This window comes from Neodiprion virginianus, chromosome 7, assembly GCF_021901495.1.
Source record: "Neodiprion virginianus isolate iyNeoVirg1 chromosome 7, iyNeoVirg1.1, whole genome shotgun sequence".
NCBI classification, from domain to species: domain Eukaryota; kingdom Metazoa; phylum Arthropoda; class Insecta; order Hymenoptera; family Diprionidae; genus Neodiprion; species Neodiprion virginianus.
Window position 1 is genome coordinate 2,935,506 of NC_060883.1, and position 23,036 is coordinate 2,958,541.

The following is a 23,036-nucleotide window of genomic DNA, read 5'->3' on the forward strand; positions in this document are numbered from 1 at the left end:
TTAAGAATGAAAATTAAGTGCAGCTATAACGCAACGTCGTTTGTGAGCTTCACGCACGAATTTGGAGCATCGTCGAGGTGTGCGATTTCCGCGATTCGAAGGTCTCGGGGTGAAATCATTCTCAAACGAGAATCACCGCGATTTGTTACACAGAAAATGATGGATTCGCTGTTCCAGCAGCGTGTCCAGAGTGATAACAAAGTTGGAAACGTTCTATATTTTTGTGTTTTCCAATGAATTGGTCGGTTTGTTTTACACCGGGTTATCACCTCGGGTCGTTGTTTTTATCTTTCACAATGATAAACGGGTCATTTTCAAGAAACAGAGTATAAAAGAAATTAACGAACAAACAAACGCGATTGATCAAGGTTTGGTTCTGGTTGTATTTCAAAGTAGAAAAAAAAAACAATGAACAAAACGGCATAAATAATAACGTCGATTGGATTTATATAACACTCGCGCGATGAAGAAAATGTCCTTTTCTCGTTTACAGACATAATCAGGACACAATCCTGAAGCCCTCATCACATAACATGAACGACTTGAAACTCATGACCTGGAACACTGCTCTTGCATTCCTGCTTCAACATTCGTATAAATTCGACGCAACAGCAGTAAAGTTGAACAGGTTCATCCTCGATGTTCTGAGTGTGAGAAAAGACGAAATGTCAGCTTAGTTGTCGCTTAAGTTGCGAGTAATTAGACGCCGTTTAATTATCACGATCCTTGAGTCGACTTACAACCACACAACGTGAAGGAATGGACGGCGCTTTAACATTGTCGCAATTGAGGTTTCCTCTTTAAAAATACCCCAATGAATATTAGACATTCAGAGTCCGCGCTCGGCTCACACATTGCTGAGAGTCCTCGTTGCATCACGTCGACTGGTTAATTTATTTTATGGCAATTCCTTCGGGTCGTTGGAATATCAATCATTCGCAGGCTGATAGGCATTACAGGCTTGAGGTATTAATGATATGTGGAATCGAGAATTATTACATAAACTCGCAACAAGTACAAGGAAAGGATAATTCGTCCTGTGAACAAATGCATGTGACAGAAGTCGCGGTTTCACGGTATCGAATCATCAAAATTCCAGTACCGATTACTTCACCGTGCAGTTATCAATGATGGCTCAAGGTTTCAGGTGACTCTGATACTCCTTATCGAAATTAATCATAGTGCAATGATTCCAATCGGGCAATAATTCCACTTAATTACTTCGGAATCATCATTCATCAGAAGAAAACTTCATTTTAAAAGAGGTATAAAAACTTCGTTTAACTGAGGTGACTCTTCACGGAGTTAAACATCTGGTACCAAAGAATGAACATTTTGCCGGCCAAGTTTAGCGCCGTGGTTATAAAACTCCTTCTTAAGCATTGCCATTGCCTATTAAACTTTCTTTATCAATCTACGGTCAACTGCGTTTATTTTTTACGACGAGACGAGTAAGTGGCTGACTTCAGATAAGAGCGGTCACTGCGGTACCGGCAATTGGCTCGGTAATGAAGAAGCCTTGAGGCACATGTTCCAAGTCGCACAAACAGAGCTCGATTCGACTTGATTAGACCGGAGGAATGTTTATGATAAAAGGATAAAAGTAAAATCTGAAAACGTTGCGGTTGAACTCGAAAAAAATGCACAGAGAAAAGACTGTAATTTGAAAATTGGTTTGAGGTTCTAAATCGTTCGAAAGATCTGATCCACTTTTGAAAATACATCTTCGAATTACGAGAGGAAAAGCAACCGTCCATTCTGACAACGAGGTGGTAAACGAAGTTAACGGCAGAAAGAAAAACTGACAATTTCCTTGGGGCCCATGGATTCTTGAAGAATTTTATCCAGGTCAACGAAAGGGTCTATTTCGTCGACTTCGGTCTTCGAATTGCCTCGAAGCTTCTCAAGCAGCTTTGAGGTCCTTCTAACCTTCGTGTTCCCAGGCTCGTTGGATCGATTCTGCCCGCTAGAAGTTCCCGGAAGAGTCATTCCCGATGTGCCATCCGGTTGGTACTTCGCTTCCGTTCCACCTGACGTCATTCCGTTTCTCGATCCGTTAATAGATTCTCCAGCACTCTCATTGGCTTGCATCTCTTTCTCCTTTTTCTTATCCTGAGACAGAACAGGTTGCAAAACAAACTACTGATCAAGATAATCACACAACGACTCGGATCTGAATGATGAATTATGAGAACAAATCACGAGGCTGAAGTTGGTGACGTTGATGTATCGAGATGTTGAAAAGCAAATGACTATTTCGCACCTTTGGAAGTTGAATTTACAAAATTGGAGTTTGTTGATTGAAAATCGACCTACCCACCACCAGCAATCGTAGAGGAGCCAAGCATGCACGATGTAGACCGAAGAACCGATCAGCGATAGTGCGCAGACTGACAAATCATGGATGAAAATCGGACTTTCGGCGATCTCGTGGTCGGTCATAGTGTGAACGTCAATAGAGAGTTCAGCATGCCTCATGATTAAGATTGCACCGGTGAGCATGCAGATCCATCCGATTACGGAAATGGTGACTGGCTGTTTCGGTCAGAGAGAAGTGGTCTTTTTTGTTCCTTGTCTTTTTAGCGAAAGAAATTTTCAACGAAACATTTTCATTTTATACGGAATTTGTCAAATTCTGAAGATGTTTGCGGATTACAGATATGATATCACACGGGGGTTATGGGATAGGCTCTATAATGCAACGGCCAGTTTCGGTTTTTCTAATGTTTGACAAACGACCCATGCACTGTGTTTTTGAAAACAAAAAATAAAAAAAACAAATTCCCAGGCACGTGCAGCGTCTTTTTTAAACGTAGATTACACGCTTTTTCGACTGTCGTTAGACGATCAATTGGAATATCTTTCTTTGTACGGTTTCGGATGATTATTAAATATGTGAAAAATATAGAGATTTGCAATTGATAATGCAGTTTTACTTTCTTCAATTTCTGCATCCCTCAGAATTAATCCTTCATGCGGTTTCTTTTAACGGTACGAAATCTTTAGTACTTCGTTGCATACATAAATATGATTCGAAATATGCTTACGACGATGGGTTTTGGGTTCGGTATGAATTTCAACATTCTGCTAATGGCGAGTACCAGACTGGCCAAGAAACAGCACGGGTATATTATGATGATCGATAAATCGGACAGGTTTGATATTCCATGTAACGAAATTCCGATAATATGATAGACAAATACCAGCCCAGCAGCGATCTGGAAATCCAAATGATTTCAAGTTTATTTCACTACATGAAAGTTTCTTTCACAATACTAGATGAAAGATTTTTATACGTTGAAGAAAACGGTTATTTTTTTCATTCGTTTCTTACGTTCAATAATGACTACCGATGCATTTCAGGCATTGTACTATTTAAAACGATGCGAATAGTTACTTAGCACCGTTAAAATTAAATCACGAATTTTTTTTATCCAAATAATGCGTGATTTGATACTCTACTCTTTTACATCAAAATCTGTGTATTTATCATTTTTGTTTTTTTTTAAATAATTTCTCGATTACCACTCGCAAGTTGCAAATCGTTTTATCGACTCACTTTTTCAAAGAACATAAACGAGGTAAAAAACTTCAAACTCAACAAATGCGCGTCCGTTTTGAATAAATATTTCAAAACTACAGCGTATAAGAAAACATTAAACGCCAGAGTGATAACACTATTGTTTTCTGTTTCACTATTCTAGATTTATACCGGAAATTCTACACTAGATGTGATACTGCTGGAAATCATTAATCTGCGTTGCAGCGTCGCGATGCGTTTTCATTGCGTTGCTGTATCATATTGTCACATACGCTGCACTTTCGAGATATTATGCATGCCTATAACGACACATGAGACGATCTGTTGCAGCTGTAATGCAAGCGACCCAGTTTCTCGATAAGTTAGTACAACTACTACTCGTCAAGATTACGTATGATATGTAAATAAAACACATACTTTCATTTTCAACTGGACTACTTTTTTCCTCGACCTGTTGACAATAGTTTTCAAAATTTTACTCCAAATTTTTATGTATTTTGGAGACAAGGACGTGCATGTCGTAAAATTTTCTACCTAGGACTATACTTTTCGACCGTGGTAAAAAATGTAAATAGTTAAGAACTGAGCGCTAACCGGAACTAAAAATATCTCTCGGTGTACGTCACGTTTTTGTTACAAAACATCGAAAGAATAATTTTTCCAATGTGTTGTACCGAGTCTAGAAAAATTTCCCACATATTTTGGACACTGCAGCGAATGAACGTAGCAAGTAAATTCTTAACAAAGCTATACGTGTTATGTAACGCGAAACTGACGTTTTTTCCTCCTTAATCGTTGTTATGATTTGTTTTTTTTTTTTTTTATTTCTTACAAGCTTTATTTTTATGCGCTACATTTTAATCAGCCCCGTCGTTTCTGTGTTACCTCAAGGTGTCTCGGATTACCAGAAGAAAGGAAGAAGGAAGCCTGACCTGATTTTTTTAAACAAGCGGTTTGTAATCTCTTTGTTTTGTAATTCTTTACCCCTTCATAGTTATCTTTGATGAATTTATAACACCGGATTCTTTCGCCGTTGTTCACTCTCTCTCTCTCTCTCCCTCTCTCTAGAATTAGAGGCAGTGTAAACAAATCGATAAAATGAATAAATTAAGAAAGTATTAAAAGCAAATGTTTCTTGTTTGAAAATCTTGATTTTCCCTTTTCTAAATCCTATATCGATCAATCACGGACAGTTACGTAATTTTTTATGAATCCACTCACACATTGAAGAAACCGAAACGAGGCGTGCACGATGTCACTGTGATCCTGTTTTTCCTTTCCCGATTCACGATCGTTACGTGACTTTCGTCCATCTTTGTCAGAGGTTTTCAAACCTTCCAAGTCCTTGTCAAACGAATTATCCTTCTTCATTTGGGGTTATCTAAACGAGCCAGAGATTTGCCACGATCATCGACGATCAAACCCGACATAACCAAAAACGATCCAGCGGTTGTATCCATTTTGTAGATCGTCGTTGATCAATTTTTTTTCTCACCTCTTCTCTGTCATACTCAATATCTTCAGAATTCTTTCTATTTTTTTTTTTTTTTTGCCGCTACGTTTCTACTCTACAAATATTTAAAAGCAAGGAAAACAAATTCCGTTCAGGTAGAAGAAAAGTCCCGAAAACAAATTTCAGGTAGCTGGGTAGCAAAATAGTCAATCCATAATATTTCATAAGTATCGTTGGTACATATTTCCGCAAAGCATTCCAATATCCTTGGAGAATCCTTAAGATTAATTTATATATATATATATATATATATATTATATATTTTACATAAGCAACAAGTTATTCGAGAAATAATTTACAGAAGCATACACAGTCACGCGTATTATGTGTAACGGTAATAACTCTGCAGCTTCTGAACAGAATTAACAGTATAAACTACAGCTCTATAAGACAGTCCAGCCTTTCTCTACATGGGACTCTGGTTAACCTCGATGCTGCCAAGTTGTGCATGTGCATGTGATGCTTAGATACAGGTTGCACGCAGCGAGTGAAAAATAGAAGAAAAAAAAAATAAAGGAAAGAAAAGAAAACAATCGAGGTGCAGCGGTAATTAAATTACTTCAGAAATAGTTGCAGTTGGTGCAACAAAGTTTTAAATACTCGTCTCAAAACCTTTGTCCATCTCTAATGTTCATTTCCAAGTGTAAATCAGTCTTTGGGAGACGTTTGTTTCAGGCACAAACAAAAAAGGAAGAAATGAAAAAGAAGATGACAGTTGGGGAGAAAAAACTGGAGGGTTTCTCGAAATTTTGTATGGGAATTCTTTGGGGGCAGCAGATTGAATCAAGAGTGATTCCATGGCATTCTTGACCAAATACCAGCTCTATACACACATGCGTATAAGATCCAATTCGTGTCTGCGTGTGTGTATCTGTGTGTGGGTGTAGGTGTGTACAGGTATACAGTCCAGGGATGATGCAGCGTTGAAGAACGAAGCGTGAATCTCACCTCAAAGAATTCCGGCCATGGGATTATACAGACTGTGAGAGTGACGTCATTTATATGTCGTTGACTCTCTTTCGGTCCATGCGGGTTAAGGGAATGCGCCAGATCATAATCTCGATCGCAGGTAGAAGATAGAGTAGGAAATGATCACGCACAGTGGCTGGACTTAATGTTTTTACACCAGTTTTCATCGTACACCGATCAGTATTCAAGATTTGCTCCAAATCTGCGTCAGATAATATCCGAAATCATTTTCAATCGCGTATAAGAGACTCAATGTTGACGTAAATGCTTTCAATTCAATGTTCTCACGTAGTCGGTTGATTTCACGAGAAGCGATCGAGTAACGAGGTATCGAATTACATCATGTTCAGTTAATGCCTTCTTTGGACACCTTACAAATCCAAATTAGGTCGTTTCGAAGTAGGAATCCAAACTGAGTGACTTCAGGTTTCTCATGAAGCGGGGCAAGGTGTAATTGACATTGTTGATTCTAAAAGTTACTCTCAGTCACGTGAAGTTCAAGTTGAATCTTTGTACCCAAACTAAATCATGAATTCACATAAAACTATGTAAAGTTTGTAATGTCCAGTCAAAGAATACCAAATAATCCAAATTTAACGTAAGCTTGGAGACCTCAAATTATACTTCACGAAGTTCGGTGATGTTCAAATATCTTGAATACATCCTCTCGAGTGCGAATGGGAAATCCTCAAGAGATTTTTCTGATACACCATAGTAGAGTTCGCAACTTAATCAAGTCATCCGATGTTAGATAACCATTTAAACTCCATCTTAACCCCTCGCACATTCCCTATTTTTTTTTTTTTTTACCAGATCGCGCATTTAATGCTCTAATCGTCAGGTTTAGATAAACTGAATTAGCATTAGCGATTTCCGTATCTTTTAGTGTGAAGTATGATGATCCGATGATCTCGATATTGGTCGGACGGTGCCTGCAGTGTATTTCCGATCACTCCAACAAGCCACAACAAAACGTCGTCCCTCCATTTTGCAAGTGAGTGTTTTAATCTACAGAGAAGAATTGCGAAAGCAACTATAAAGCAACTACGGATAGATTACACGGCAAAGACTGGCCTGCAACCCATCCTTCATTCCTTCCGCGATTAGACAAACGCGGCACTGTCTCAACGCCCCAAGAACTTCTTCTCTTCGCTGCCTTCTTCTGCCTGGTTAACTACCCGTCACTTCCTGTTTCCTGCCGCGTTCACCTTCTATGCTATCCGCTCATCGCTGACCGATGCTTCTAGCTTCTGGATCCAGAGTGTCGATCATTTGCGGGACCACCGGTCAGCGCAAAGCGTGAAAAGACGTAGAAAAATAATTTAGACAAGGTCTGCAGGTAGTCCAAGTCTCGATCCATGGATCAGACGTCGTTACCGATGTACAATTCTTCAAGAGAAACTTAATCAGATGCAAAAGTGCCCGATCACAAGGTCTGATGGTCCAAGGCTCTGTCCATGGTCAATAATCATCACTGACGTCTCATTCTTCGATGGATTTGAAGGACAGCTCGTGGCTTTTCTATGCTTAGAACTTTTTTGGGTTAGACTTATTGTCTAAAGTTCACGAGTATCTAGAGGTAGCAGAAATTTTTGTGCACAATTCGCGCGATGGCAGTATTTTTCATTTCTGCCAACTGCAAAACATCCCGAGCTTGAACTTGATTGAGACTCATCACTGAAGATCAATCGATATCAATGCTGAGCACATTTTGGAGATTTTTCGTGCCGAGTAGGTATAGAAATGAAGATAAAATTGAAGGATCGAAAAACTTTTTCCCCGAATGATCGAGACTCGTGATTCATGGGGAAAAGGAAACGCGGGAATGCAATTGAGGGTCGTCTGCTTTTTGGGCACGGCTGAGACACTCTGGAGGGTCGCGAACCACCAGCTTGGATAACATCCTGCAGCACGTTTCGAACTGTCGTTTCCTCTGTCCCTCGGGGTCTGAAACTATCCGGCAAACTGATAACAACACGTAGTGCTACTCACGGTTATCCGGGTACTCAGATCTCTAGAGATTGTGTTGAGATCTCTCTCTCTCTCTCTCTCTCTCTTTATATATCGCTGCAATGCGAGAGACTCCTGAATTAGTTCCAAGAACGAAGTGCAACATTTGCCATTACGCATAAAAGGGCAGTTCAAAAGGACAAAACAACAATTTTTTCTATCGCTCTTACGACATGAAATTTCAGGGTTTGATAGACAAAAAATCCCCCCAAAACTCATTTGATTTTTAATTTCAATTTTCGTTAAAAGTTGAAATACTCATATAAACTAATCAACATTTTTCACATTCATGAAAGAACACACGTTACGTTACAGTCGTCTGAAAACTACCAATTATTTGCAAAAGAAAAAACGGAAAATCGATAGTGTTCTCATTAGTGTGATCACTATGCTTTGTTACAGAGGTTTGGAGAGGTCGAAGAATCAGTTTCAAGCAAAAATATGGATTAGAAAATAAAAATCAAGTGAGCAGCCTTTTTTTTTATACCTAAGCTACGGAGCTGAGATTTTTTTTGTATCAAACACTACGTTTCGGAGGATAAAGGCGCGAAATTTTTTTTTTGTTTTTTTTTTCTTCAACCACCCCAATGTATAATAATTTAACGATCAGGTCAGGGATGAAATTCATTTGAAACAAAAAGTCTCTCTCCCTTATAAACACTTTTTTTCAATTTTCATCGAGCGACGCGATCGTGGACGGATGAAACGCGACGGATCCGCCACGACTGCTTTGAACACGTAGGTGTATACCTATATCCGTGGTAATCGAGTTATTTTCGCAATTTCGCAACGTCAAACAAACGAGCCAGCGAGCCCAGCGCTCATCCACGTTAGCGCATATATATGTCGGATATCTTCTGAAAACAAACAGAGTATGATGGGTTGGCATATAACGGCGGGGCCTCCGCTGCACCGATTACGTATACGAGAATATACAGGACATTCCCTGCCAACTAACGTTAATCCGATATTATTTCACCTATTAATCACCATCACTTCGCATTTTCATTATTTAAAGTGAAACTACGCAGGTAAAGTAATGATTCACATACGATTTCGTTTAGCTAATGTGCAAACAGTTTGTGACATTGATTAAATGAATAAAACTGAAAACGCAATCTCCAATCGCCACTTCTTGACTGGCTTCGACTCTTCTTCTTTTTTTTTAAATTTTAAACTCAATCTAACTTTTGTATATTACTTTTCGTGAAGTTCGATTATCACGATAGATATTTTTTTTTTTTCGTTTCTTATGTAGGCACTAATATTTTCACTTATCCTTATCGATCCTTAAAATTGCAAATTAAATATATACCTAATCCGAGACGAAGAGTGATAACGCCGACAAACGATACAAGTTATAAATGGAAAAAAAAAAAAAAAAACGCCCCGATCATTATCACGATAAATTATCGTCGATGGAACGGAAAACGTTATATGTGACAAAAAATTGCGGATTCGTCACGGAATGCCCGTTGCGACTGTCTGCGTTGGACTTTCTTTTTTTTTTTTACTCAAATAACTTCCACCGACATAAAACTGTCTCGTTTACGTATAAAACAGAAACGCACACACTTTTATTATGGGATATTTACCGGCCGTTGAAACGATCGGAAAAACAAACTTTATGATACGAGTATTACCTATATAGGCACTACACGCATTTCCTAGGGGAAACATATAAGCCCATACAGTTCGTACGCAGGAATATAATTCGCTGACGAATCGTTTTCTCATTTTGCTTGCAAACGTTCGTCATTTCGGCAGAGATAAAAGTAGTAAGAAAAATAAAAAGCATCGTTCGATTATTGGAGCTGAATCTTTGATAAGTTATTAATCGTTAATAAATAGGTGTAAAATAATTTTTTGACAAAGATCTGACGTGCAGTTCTTGTGTAATTAATTATTAACAAATTCGATGTTTAACATCAAGTCGTTAAGGGAATCTCGTGTAAAATGCATATTTTTTTATACAGTTTAATCACAACTGCTAAAGACGAAAATATAGAGAACTGTCATTTATATTAATCGGTTTTTGTATATTACGAAAAAATTGTAGAAAAATATTTTCTGACGTGTGGTTTTGTAAACATTTCAATCCGAATGATCGAAAAAATATTTAAAAATGAATGGCATATATCTGACTCGTGAAAGTTTGGCAACGCCGGATAAAAAAAAAGCTTTTTTTTCCAGCTTACAATTTTTTATTTTTTTTTCTCCGCAAATCGTCCGTTGTGTCGAAATTGAGTTATTTCATTACACATTTTGTACATTTATAAATGACATTCAACTAAACACCGGCAACAATAACATACAACTCTGTTAAATGCGCTGTTGCCAGATCTATTTTTCATGGAAAACCTATTGAGTCAAAAGACACTCATTTATTATTGATAGTAAATAAATAATTAAATTGATCCAATTAGATTAGTGATATTAGGTTACATCTAAATTTAGATTATTAGTTTTTGCGTGTTCTGATTTTTGATTTTAGTCAAAAAAAAAAGTTAAAAATCTAGATTTTACGTTGACTTACAGAGTACTGTCCTTATTGCCTTAAGTTGATCTGGATGTGCGTTTTAATATTGTGTTTAATTCTAAAAGTTGATCTGTAAAAATGACAAATTCGTTCTGTGTTCGAATTTTAATTTCTCATCGTACATATATTCGATAAGAGACAAACAGCGCTTGAATAACGATCGTGCCACTAAAAAGTGAAAAGTTCAAATCATTCCACAAACTATCCACAATGCAAAGTTTATACCGATCGAATTACAAATTTTCGAGTAGTCTTTTATACGATACAAAGAATTAACGTTTCCTGATTATCGCCGAAAATTCAAGGATGATATATTTTTCGACGGCAACGAAAACACCGAGGTTATAATAATTCCCTCCCCGAAATGGGCAATGCAAAGGCGTACCGAGAAACGAATTCGTACATAAACTCATCGCGTAGCACTAAATTTCACCCAGCAACCTTCGAGCCCCCCCGGGGATTAACCCGGATAATCCCCAGGGATCGGGGGCTGCAAGGAAAAGCCTGGAAACACGCAGACACCCGCGGCCTCATTTAATGCAAGAAAAGACGCCCCGGGACCTTGCCGAGAGCCCTTTTACAAGTTTACCTATCGGATAGAAGCGACGAACCCAAAATAAAAGTGCGTACAATCAACATGGATTCGATTTATTATCCTTGATTTTCTGACCCTTGCTGTTGTAAGTGACAATAAAACCGTGTAAAAAAAGCTTCGACGGTAATAAGAAATGTTTACTCGTACGTACCGATGGGTGAAACTAAAATTAAAAATGAGATTGTGATTGTGAAAAGACGATTGAAATAAGGCCTTATTTTGCAATGATTATTATACGTACTCGCATTAATACAATTCCGTGATTTTCTATTCTCATTAAAAACTTGATCGATCCGTGCAGGCTGGATTTCTTGTTACAACAACTCGATTATGCAATCTTTGATTTTACTATTTTTACATAATAATATTTTCGCATCGACTTTGGGTATAACTTGATAATCCGTTTATCGATTAACGTAAAATTTAACCCTGCATTATACGATAAGATATTTCCAAAATTGTCTTTCCAAGAATCTTTCGAAATTACTTGAAATCGATCAGGCCCTATTTATTTTCCTTCAATTTATTTTTAAGGCACAACAATGTCGAAATTATACTGTCAAATTATAGTTGCTTATATATATATATACCGAGAATTTTCAACCCAGTCTTAAATCCCTAGTAAAATTTTCAGTCCAAAGCTAATGTCCCTTCCTATTAGACCATTGTAAAAGTAATACCATACTACCGTTATAATCCGAAAAGAGCGGATATATCAATTTGTTGCCGACCTGGAATCAAGTGACTCCTCAACTGATGACATTTTAATTTTTACCACAATTACCGATTCTATACCATAAATTACACTTCTGACCTAAGATTATGTACTTAAAATCAGTCGGCTTTCAGCGGTTCGACCATAATATCTGCTTGCTCGTCGAAGCATGGCGAAATAATGACGGTGCGCTGCACAGGTATTGATGATCGGTTCCCAGCCAGCTAACAGTAAGTATACCATAAAGCGAAAAATCAAATTTACCTATAAACGAGGCAAGGCGAATTAGAACTACGATATTTAGTGTTGTAGGAAAATTTCGCGTGGGTGTAAATTCGATGGAAAAAAAGTTCTGCATTTGTAAGGAAGAAAGAAAAATCGTTTCATTCGAATACGAATCTGTTAAATAATTTACTCGGTATACGTAAGTATAAGAATAGTAGATTGTGAAATTAGTGCGCAAAATTCGAATTTCCGCACTAGCGCGGGAATGTATAAATTTTCGCATCTATCTGGGTAACCAAAAACGAATATCATTAATAAAAAAAAAATAAACTATTTCACAACGACAAATATCAATGCAGTAAAGAGAAAACTGTTATTCTACCTGTTTTTTTTTTTTTTTTAAATTCTTGTTGCAGTTCCTTCCAGTCTTTTTTAATTCTACTCTACAATTATTATTACCGAAAACAAATTTATTGTGTTTAGAGGGCGGTGCATAAATATCAAACGTGAAGAATACAATCTTTCCTAACCAAGTCCGCAAAATTCGATTTTGCGCACCCAAATGAATGCGCAAAATGTTACATTCCCGAGCTAGTGCGGAAAATGAAATTCTGCGCAATCTGCTATTCTCATGATTATAATTAATTAGAATTTTATGCGTACAGGCATGCTAAAAAAAAGGTTACGACGAACTCGTGACTCGGGTTCTCGCGCATTTATTATTCCGTGTTAAATTAAACCCCGCACGTCTAGCAGCAGCACCCCACCATGTCGGATTATCATGGGTGAGCTAGACACCTGCAGCACTATCCGGAGTTGCAGAGAGATCCGCATATTACATGGACCGAGCGGTAGTAACGAACTACGGGGTAATTCGACGTGTGCGCGAAGCTGGCCGCCCGGCTTTATACACCCATGTAATATGAATGAAGGGTTCCCTAGGCGAATGCCGCAGCATTAGATACCGACGAGGCTGCGAGCTTTACGCGTCGCTATTTCTACCCCGCTGTTTCCCCTTGAAAGGGTGTCTGACAATTCCTAGAAAAGCTTCGTAGCGAAAATGTTTACGAGTTTGGGGGGGGATATCATTGTCTGTATTTTTAATTCATAATTTAGATTCGATGTTCGACTTTCAAACTTGAAGATAGACAGAGTTTTTCAGTTTTAGAAGTATAATTTTTAAAACTGTTATAAGAAGATGAAGAAATATTCTCGATTCTTTTACAAGTATTCCACTATTTTTTATCCACTTTGATCATGACCATAGTCAATTTTTTTCAAGTTTATTTCAATGTTTCAATAGTCGACTACATTTCTAGACAATTTATTTACAGCTGACGCGAAGTCGAAATCAACGATTTAATTTGAATCCTTTGATTTGACAACGTAGGATTTCTATCCATGTATCGTTTTCTCTCTCTCTCTACGTTAATTTACGTCCAAGTTTATTCACGGTTCTTATCGTACCGCGTAATTTGCATTAAATATTCTATACTCTTTTTGTCATACATTACTGACCACTGTTTTTCTTTCCTACTTTTCCGTAGTGTTTTTCTTTTTTTTTTCTCCAAATGATTACATATGCAATATTAATTATCAAAGTGTAATAATTACCTCAATTCCCATAACATATCAGCGAATAGATATAATTTACTCTGCACTGTAAATTGAAGAAGAAAACAAGAGAAAATGAAAAGAAAAGAAAAAGAAACAGGCGAAAGTGGGCCAACTCATTATTGCTTTTTGTTTTTTTCCGTTTTTAGATAATTGCCTGTTAAAATTTCTCAGAAGTCTTGTTCAACGAAGAATATAATTTAAACGCTACTTTTTCTGCCTTTTATCTGCTTCGAAATTGCAAGTTGATAAATTTTAATTTTTTGCTTCTTCCCATAACTTTGTCAATTTCCTAAATCTAATGACATTGATCTAAAATAACTTCAACACATTTTTTTTTTCTGCAAATAATACTATTCAGATGATAGTTTGGTGATTTTCGATTTTGTTCACTTCGTCAAGGACGGAGAAAAAAAATCGACAAGTTCAGTTTGAGAAAATCGTTTGTCGTATTCCGCTGATTTTATTTCGCTGCAATTTATCGCTTGGAGAGAGCGACGCCCTAAAAGGGTTGCAAATTCGGTCTCCTCGGGGAAATCGCGAGGGGATCAACGGAGTTTCGATAACAATTCTGCGAATGGCCGGAAACTAGCCCTACGGGCATCCGAACTCCGTTACAATCGAGCCTCGAAAATTTGAGCCCAGAATAGCTGCAGGTGGAGTTTAGGCATATTTAATGTGTAACATTAAGTACCCCATAAATTTTGCGAAAGTGCAGGTGACATATTAGAACGCGTACATTATACATCGTATATCGGAGAGAGAATTGAAAAGAAAACTTTCAGTTTTCACGCAGAAATATCTAATTATACGTATATGTATACCTCTATAATGCAGTAATATTTAGGACGTTGGATTTGCCTTGTAATGCGAAATATTCGTGCGGCACTTAAATAAACAACATTACTGAAACTTGACGAGAGAAGTGGAATAAAAAATTTTTTTAAATTCATTGGCGAATTTCTTTCTGAGAAAAAGAATAAAAAAATACCTGCTCCGGCAACAATTGATTATGCAGGATTGATGTATAAATATTTTGCCAAAGGACGAGGATTTTTTGTTTATTTATTTATTTATTTTAATTTTTTTTAAATTATGCGCCGAATGATTGCGGTTAGTTTTTTATTCTGTCGAAAATTAAGGCACATTATATTATATTTATCGAAATTAGTCACCCGTTACGATAACGCTGGTAGTTAGCTGGGGAATTTTCTGTTTTAAGATAAGGTGAAGAAAGAAGAGAAGGAAAAAAAAAGAGAGAGAAAAAATTTTAGCCATTAGTTACCTGCGATAGTCCAATCAAATTTTCTACTCGAACTTGTTGACACACGAATTTTAGAACTTTTCAACCCCTCCCCCCCGTCCTTGTCACAGGTTGTCACATTTTTAGAACCCCCTCCCCCCTGATGTGACGTCACAAAATTTTTCAAACTTATGCATGTATTTGAAAATAATCAAAAGAAAAAAGTTGTTTTCATTTTTTTCTTATTTTTATTAAGTAATCTCTAATAAAATCAACACAGAGTCAAATATTTACGATAAAAGAAAGAAAAAAACGACTAATTAGGAAACAGAAAGCGACTAATTATGATAATTAAAGATAAAAAACTTAATCATCTTGGGTCCATCGACTTTGGACCCACATCTTTATACTAGCTATTACTGGTAAATCAGGCACTTCATTTTCATTTATTATTAATAAAAACATCGATCAAGTTCGAAAATTTAAAAAATTTTTTATTCACATATAAATTTCGTGTTTTAGTATTTTCAATTTTAACATGTGACGTCACGAAGCTTTTGACCCCCCCCCCCCCCCCCTGCCCCTTGTCGCACTATGTCACATTGCGGTGATACCCTCCCCCCCCCCCATTAACGTGTCACGTAATTTATGGATGGCACTTAATCTTCTGGCAAAGCGACTGATACTCGATGAATTTAACGTTTGGAATTACGATATTTTCTTTTTTAACGATTTTGTTTATGCTACGTCGATTGACATAATATTTGCAGGAGGTAAATTAAAACGAAACAAATGAATCATTTGCAAGTCGTGAAACTCACGAGCTGCAGGTCGCATCGATGTTTCAAACGCAGAGCACAGCATTAATTTCACTTTGATCGACTTCCGACTGTTAAAACTTCATTAGCATATCTCAGCTTTATTTCTTACTGTTATTATTATCATCGTTTTTTTTTTTTTTTGTCAAAGCACTCATTTCTGGAATAAACAGTTATCGTTCCGAAAGGTGAATGCCCGCGTTATTAACAGTATGAAAGTTTAAAAACGAAGCTTCGGAATTATGGAATAATATAATATGTGTGACAATCAAATTGTTAACCACGCTGATTCATTTTCTTGTGTGTAATACCATCTTCTTACGACTCGTGATATTATATGACTGCATTATCGAGCTATCGATATAATTATTATTAACTTCAATGAAACATGTACAAAAGAATATTAAATTCTCTTCTTGACTGATCACAAAATTTCGTTCCTTCAAGCAATTCGGATTCTGATACGGCGAACGTTCTTCTTTTTCTGTTTATTCCTTTTGCCCTATCAATAAAATTAATTTATCGTATCGGGTTTTGAAATAACGGGTAAATGTTTAAAGTTGAGAAAATTGTAAAATGAAAATAATATTATTTCCTTGGTGAAGAGGATTAGACGAAAGTGAAAATGTTAACTTACTTCGATTCTCATTTTTATATACGAGTTACAAAAATCTTCCCGATCGAAGAAATCTTACGAGAAAAAAATTATCGCATGTAATAAAAAAACGATAATTATCATATATTTAAACAGCAATATTAGAACAAAAGTAAGATTGAGGGATGAAAAATTTGATTCTGGAGATTCTGAAAAATCATTTTAAAAGAACGAACAAATGGAGATGGTTAAAAAAAAAAAAAATTTCAATGGAGCTTGAAAAAGCGAAATATAGAGAAATTCACTTTCTATCAGTTACTTGTGTATACAGAGAGAAATTTCTATTCGTGGTTACTATACATTATATGTACACGAATAGTCCGCAACTCTTCTCACTTTTCACCATAACCGAAAAATATATACTGGTAAATAACAAACAAAAATTAATTTTGTAACTCTCTGTAACGAAGGAATCTAGTAAATATTGCTGTTCCGTTTTTTTTTTTTTTTTTTTATCACTATCACTCGTACTATTTATAAGTTTTCTTTTAAGCCTTGCTACAATTTGACGTTCGTGGAACGATAAATAGATATTAAGTTCACATTTGACTGCAGGAAAAAAAAGAGGTAGCAATCTCAAAAAACAGATTTCATATCATCTCGATAAATAATTATAAAATACAGTTCTCATCGTCTTTCTTCGCCGAATTCCCTTCTAATTTGCATGATTAATAATTTATATCTAATTAATTTGTTAGGAAAAATTACATTTTTCTAAGCCTGTATACAAAGTCAACAACAGCCGATAGTCGACGATGCGAGATGTAATCAGAGGGTCAGGGATAACGAAACTTTGAGATAGTATTAAAAGGGATCGGGATTCAAAATTCTCAGGGGTGGATTGAAAAATTCGCGGCGTATAAAAAAAAAAAAAAAAACCGCCCGACATCCGTACGTAAAAACCCAATCCCAATATCCCTGATAGACGGCGGGAAGGGAGGGAGGGTGAAGAGGAGGAGAGGACTATTCGAGTGAGGGGTTGCAGGGGGAGGCAGGGAGGGGGAAGGGACGGTGGAGGCGGCGGCTGGGGGGGGGGGGGGGGGAGGTCACGTTCGAACCGACGGTGGAGGGAGGGGGCGGAGAGAGGACGAAGAGAGTGAACCGAGGGAGAAGGAGAACGAGAAGAGAGAACCCAGTTGGAATCCCAGCAGTGACGAGGAGGGCCGACAGTCGCCACACGACGTCCGTTTGGAACGGATCTGCTGGGTGAAGAGAACGTTTTTAGTGGTGAAATAATAGAGAGAATTTGGAGGGATAAAAAGGTGGAGGATATACAAGTGAATTTGTCATACCGATTTTTCCTGTATTTCTTACGTTGGAATCGTGTACGAAAAAATGAACGAAGTACAATGTTTTCGATTTGGGATTTACAAATGTTCAACATGTGACTGTCGAGCTATTTGACTTTTCGTTATTTACCGATCTTACCGGTCATGTCAGTGCGATCGGTGTCCTCTAACGATTTTTAAATCTGTCGATTTATTTATTTATTTATTTTTTGTTTGTTTTTTTTTTTCTTCATTTCATTTGTACAGGGATATCTCGACCGATATCCGATGCAAAGGAAGGAGTGAATTCGAACGGAGGAAGAGGTGGTTTTTACCTCTTTGGTTTTGCCGATCTCTTTCGAAAAGAATCGCGATGAAGAGTGTCGTGGAATTGGGATAGAAGAATTGGAAAAGAAGATACAAGAAAGACGATAGAAGGATATAATCCGATCGTCATCGATCGGCAATCGATCCCGATCTCAGTTTCTCTTGAGGATCGTTCGATTTCTTGCTGACCGGCAAGAAAAGCGTGAAGCGAAGTTTGGTTGTCCTCGAAAATAGGGAGGGAAAATCGACGAGGGAAGTGAGGATTGGACAGGGAGCAGAAAGGATCGAAATTGGGTTAGATCGGCGGATCGATTTCAACCGAACGTGGAGAAATATGATTGGTGTAAGGTGTAGCATTGTGGCAGTGTGATTTTTCGATTTTATTGTGATATTTAAGAGAGCGAGGGGTGATCAAAAAGGAGTAAAATTCGAAAAGAAAATCGACAACGATAACAATTTCTGTGCTCGTCGTATCGACTGAGTGACTCAACCGAAATGACCGTGGAGACACATTAACGAGTGACCGATAGATCGGCTTGCAGCCTCGCAACTTGGCAGGAAAAAAAAAAGGATAGAAGCGAAGAGGATAGAAACCGAGGACCGATTTCAGTCGATAGTATCCAAACTTACCGATCGTATAAAAATTTTTGCAATCGTAATTCGCGTCGCTAGTTGAATATTCACCGCTTCTGATAGAATCGACCGAGCGATTGATTTTGAAATCGGTGATAATCGGCGGTGTCGATATTTGTTTGCAAAGGGTGAATCAAAGAAAAAGAGAAAACCGAGGTGAAAGAAAACAAGAGAAAAGAATATCGGCGAGTCGGGATATCGTATTTGTACAAACAGTGATGATGCAGTTGTGGGCATAGGTGCAATAACGTGCAGAAACGTGTGTGCATAATATACATATAATTTATATATACATATATATGTAACGGAGTGCAGCGTAACGGATTGTGGTGTACATCGTGTACGGATTGTAATAATAAGCAAGCTTGTATTCGAGTGACATGTGAGAGGGAAAAAGGAAGAACAGAAGGCGGGAAAGAGAGAGAAAAAAGGAAAAGCGACGAATTGTAATCGCTGCACCGTGATTAATTGCAATTGTAAACACATATCACACTGTTGTTGCATCAATAATTATACACACATAAGCTTTTACGCACAGCTTTGCACCGATGGATATCACCGTTTGTCTTCCTGCTTCCTCGTCGTCGATAAAAACGGCTCTGTAAGTATTTGTTGTACTAATAAAGTGATCGTTTTTTATTTATTTTATTTTATTTTTTTATTTTTTTTCATGGCTTGATGACGTTTTATTATTTTTTATTATACCGATAATTTTATCAATATCAACCCTAGTCACTGACAAGGGGCTCAGTTGACCCCAGAGCCGACTTTAACGTACAGTTTTAAAGTCAGCGTCCTTGAGTCAGGATTGTTTGTGCAAGTAAAATGAAGAATGAGTGAACGAACTTCGGGGTCTCAGAGACCCCGTGCATGTATTCCGTATTGTTTTACATTTTTTGGTTGAAAAATCTCTCCCACATCCTCCATCGTTTTATAATAAAACTAAGATTGGAGTCGATTTTTGAATTGTTAAATTTTGTCTTAGAATTTTGTTCAAGTTTTGACTGTGCACAACGTAATGTTGTGTACAGTAATAACGTTCCAAAGTTGCCTGGGGGTTTTAGTAACCCCGTGTAAGTAATGTGAAAATTTCCATAGGTGCGAATGACTAGGATTAAACCACCCGATATGAATTTTTCTCTTGTAAAAACAATTTGATTGTAAAATTTTTTGTTCTGCTCGTTATTGGAATCGGATAATGTGAGAAGAAGGAATTTGAATATTTAATATTAAGAAGGGAATAGCTAATTAATAACACGAGAGGGAATCATAGGTACAAAATTCATTAATCGTATATATGTATACGAATACAAAGTTATTGTTCTTTTTTTTTTCTTAATAAATGAGAGACTAAAGATATACAAATATAAAATATATTTTTATTTTCTCTCCATGCAGAAACTTCGTAGCGTTCATTACTCGCTCGACGACGTAATTTATAGATCTTTTTGGTTAGTTTTACTCGACTTTACGAGCGTTAACAAAGAGGCCACCATCCACACCTATCAATACAGATTTCGGATTGAAACGCGGCGAAATTTTAGTTTTTTCGCAAACGGTGAGCTCGTAGTTTGATATGACTTTCAAAATCCCCAACTTCGATTGGAGCATTCCTAATCTGAGACCTGAAAGAAATCGAACGATTGCCGTAATCCTTGATACTAAAAATGGGAAACATTTTTCCTCCAGCTAAAAATTTCTGTCATCAAAAATGTCAATCCAAGCTCCGAACGAAACATACCAAAGTGATAGAAAAATTCCAAAATTTTGCAAGATATTTATAACGATTTAGAAATGATGTTTCTCTACAGTGTGAAGGGATAAAAAAAAAATTCCCGTCGAAAATATAAACGACGATAAAGATTCTCGAGTTTTCAATTCATTCACAAAATCCAGTTTTCTTACCCACGCAACTTCTGGGACCAATTCCGAAGGGCAGATAAGCGTAGCGCGGTATTTTGTCCCTGTTTGCCTCGCTGAACCTTTCCGGATCGAACTTATGGGGTTCGGGATAATATTCGGGGTCATAGTGCAGCCCAAGAAGAGAAACATAAACCGGTGTACCTTTCTCGATTACAAGGCCAGTTTCCGCCACTTCGTAATCAGTGTTCGCCATTCTATCCAAGAACGGTAGAGACGGATACTTTCGAAGTGTCTCCGAGACGACCTTGTCCAGATACGGAAGACTGTTGATCTGCGGACATGAAAAAAAAAAAAAAAAAAACAGCTGCGCGTGTATAATTTGGGAGAAGAAGTTTCACGAACTTGTTACCAACGGTTCAAGTTGCGAAATTTCATGGTCGGGATGAAAAATCTTTCAAATCACTATATTGGATATTTCGCTATTTCGGATTCCACGATTTTATCGTCAGATTTGTGATGAGATAAGACGAATGGGGATTTTTTTTATCGAAAACCGACAAATCTTTAACCATCATCTACCTTGGATTCGCTGTGTTTTAGGTTCCTAAATTTGTAGCAATTTTGGAAAACTTCAGAAATGAATTCCCGCGAGAATTGATCAAATTTTTGCTTTATATTCGATCGTCCTTTCATTCGCCATCTTGAAATTTGAAATTCCGATAAGTGTTCAGCGACTTCTTAACAGCGTCGCGCTATCTATCTCAAATGTGATTTCTTCGAAATAAAAATCTGCTTCGCCGAACGAAACTTTGTTAAAAACTGAAAAAGACCGAGTGTCGATTAAGAGCGTAAGATGAGAATTCATCAAACCATTCTGTATGTTATATCGCCTCCGTTATTGGCCATAGCAGTCCTTATCTCTTCCCGAAGTTTTGATTGTACATCCGGATGAAGAGCCAATTCGTAGAGTCCAAAGGCCATGATTGTCGAGGTTGTCTCGAATCCCGCAGCGAGAAAAAGTGCGGCCGTTCCGACGAGCGAGTCTCCCTCGAGTTCTGCTCAAAGAGAATTGCAAGACGTCAGTTGTTCTCCCTGTGAAGGTATTTAATCTTACTGAAATCCTCGGAAATGTCGATATCCGATTTCGTCCAGTCAATCATCAAGTCGATCAAATCGTCCCTGCGAACGCCGCTCTCCATCCTTTTGTTGAGAGTCTCCGTGAACACCTTTCGCATGAAGTTTGTCGACGCCTTGGAGAAGAACTTGAGTTTCAGAGGTCGGACCAGCTCCGGAATGAAGAATATCGAAGTGAACTCGGCGCTGCGTACGTAGCTGAACTGGAACATGTTTTTTCCGCACGTCCTGAATTCCGCGTCCGGATTGTTCAGACAATTCACTCTGAGCCCGAAGGCGCACGATCCTATCATATCGGTCATGAACTCAGCCGCAATCTCCTTAACCTCGATCGTTCGACCGGCGCCTAATCATAAAAACATCTTATTAAAGCTCTGCTGGTGAAAATAACTCGAATTTTACCTCCGAGTTTGAGGGCCTCCAAGTGTCTGTCCAGGTCCTCACCGACGTCCACCATCAGTCTGAAAGTCCGCTGGAGTTTCGCAGCTGAGAAGAATTGCGATAGTTTCAGACGCATCGCTCGCCACGCCGGGTTTCTCATGAGGAATAGATTCCCATAGGCTATAGTGTCCGAAGCATCCGTTCTCATGAATCTGTCCGTGAAGTAGTCGAAGTCCTTGATCAAGATTCTCTTCATTATCTCGTGGTCTCGCAGGACCAGAGCTGGCTTGTCAAAGACGTAAAATCCCACGTAAGGTTTTCCCTCATTGCCGCCACCCTTTTCGTACACCGACTGAAGCACTTCCGATGTTGACTTACGGAACAGACAACAGTCCAAGAAATTTCCGAAGAACGGTATCGGTGACACTTCCATTACGTTTCGCTTCGACCAGTGGTTGAAATTCCGTGTCATATACAAATAGGCTGCCACAATGGCGGACACAAACACCACCGCGAAATCCAGCCACCAGTTCAATGACAGAATGCCCATTTTGGGTCTCTTGGATCAGAAGCCAACGACTGGTGTTTTTCCTTAGTCCACCTGTTTCTCATAATAAGATGTAGACCGCGAATATATTGAACGATTGTGAAAGATGATGGTGAGCATACGTGCACCACCACAAAATTCGTTACATCTTTCTCTCGTTCTTAATGAATTGGGATTATAGTATGATTCGGTTTTTGTTAACTTACCAACAAGCGCAACGAGCCACTACTTGAAACAGTTTGATCTGCACGATGTCTGGATGAGAACAGACCGTTCTCCTCTCATCGTGACCGCTTATTAACTCTTGGTTTATCTTTACCATGTAGCTCTCCCTCCTGATAACTCCGTTGTTTATTGCAGTAAGAAAAAATATATCGCAACGTCTGCTCAACCATTGGCGTAGTTGAGCCAATTGCAGTAGAGATAAGAGTGTGCACTGATAGAAC

General features: G+C 37.9%; 3 protein-coding genes across 3 annotated transcripts in view; 1 reads left to right on the forward strand and 2 right to left on the reverse strand.

The window, feature by feature from the left end:
- Positions 1-429: 429 nt before the first annotated feature.
- LOC124309016 (uncharacterized) lies at positions 430-4,912 on the reverse strand. Its single transcript, XM_046772233.1, has 5 exons — positions 4,763-4,912; positions 3,048-3,218; positions 2,317-2,535; positions 1,807-2,112; positions 430-644 (listed from the first exon to the last, which is right to left on the reverse strand). Exons 1-5 carry the CDS (start codon positions 4,910-4,912, stop codon positions 525-527), a joined length of 966 nt encoding a protein of 321 aa, XP_046628189.1. The 3' UTR covers positions 430-524.
- A 12,664-nt stretch (positions 4,913-17,576) lies between these two features.
- Positions 17,577-23,036, forward strand: part of LOC124308525 (uncharacterized) — a 33,522-nt gene continuing 28,062 nt past the window's right edge. Inside the window, exon 1 of the mRNA XM_046771314.1 lies at positions 17,577-19,266. The gene's annotated coding sequence lies outside the window, so the exon portion shown is untranslated. The remainder of the gene's footprint in view (positions 19,267-23,036) is intronic.
- On the reverse strand, positions 20,001-22,882 carry LOC124308527 (cytochrome P450 6k1-like). The gene is made up of 6 exons (XM_046771322.1): positions 22,797-22,882; positions 22,065-22,644; positions 21,643-22,008; positions 21,399-21,583; positions 20,571-20,859; positions 20,001-20,290 (listed from the first exon to the last, which is right to left on the reverse strand). Exons 2-6 carry the CDS (start codon positions 22,591-22,593, stop codon positions 20,124-20,126), a joined length of 1,536 nt encoding a protein of 511 aa, XP_046627278.1. The 5' UTR covers positions 22,594-22,644; positions 22,797-22,882; the 3' UTR covers positions 20,001-20,123.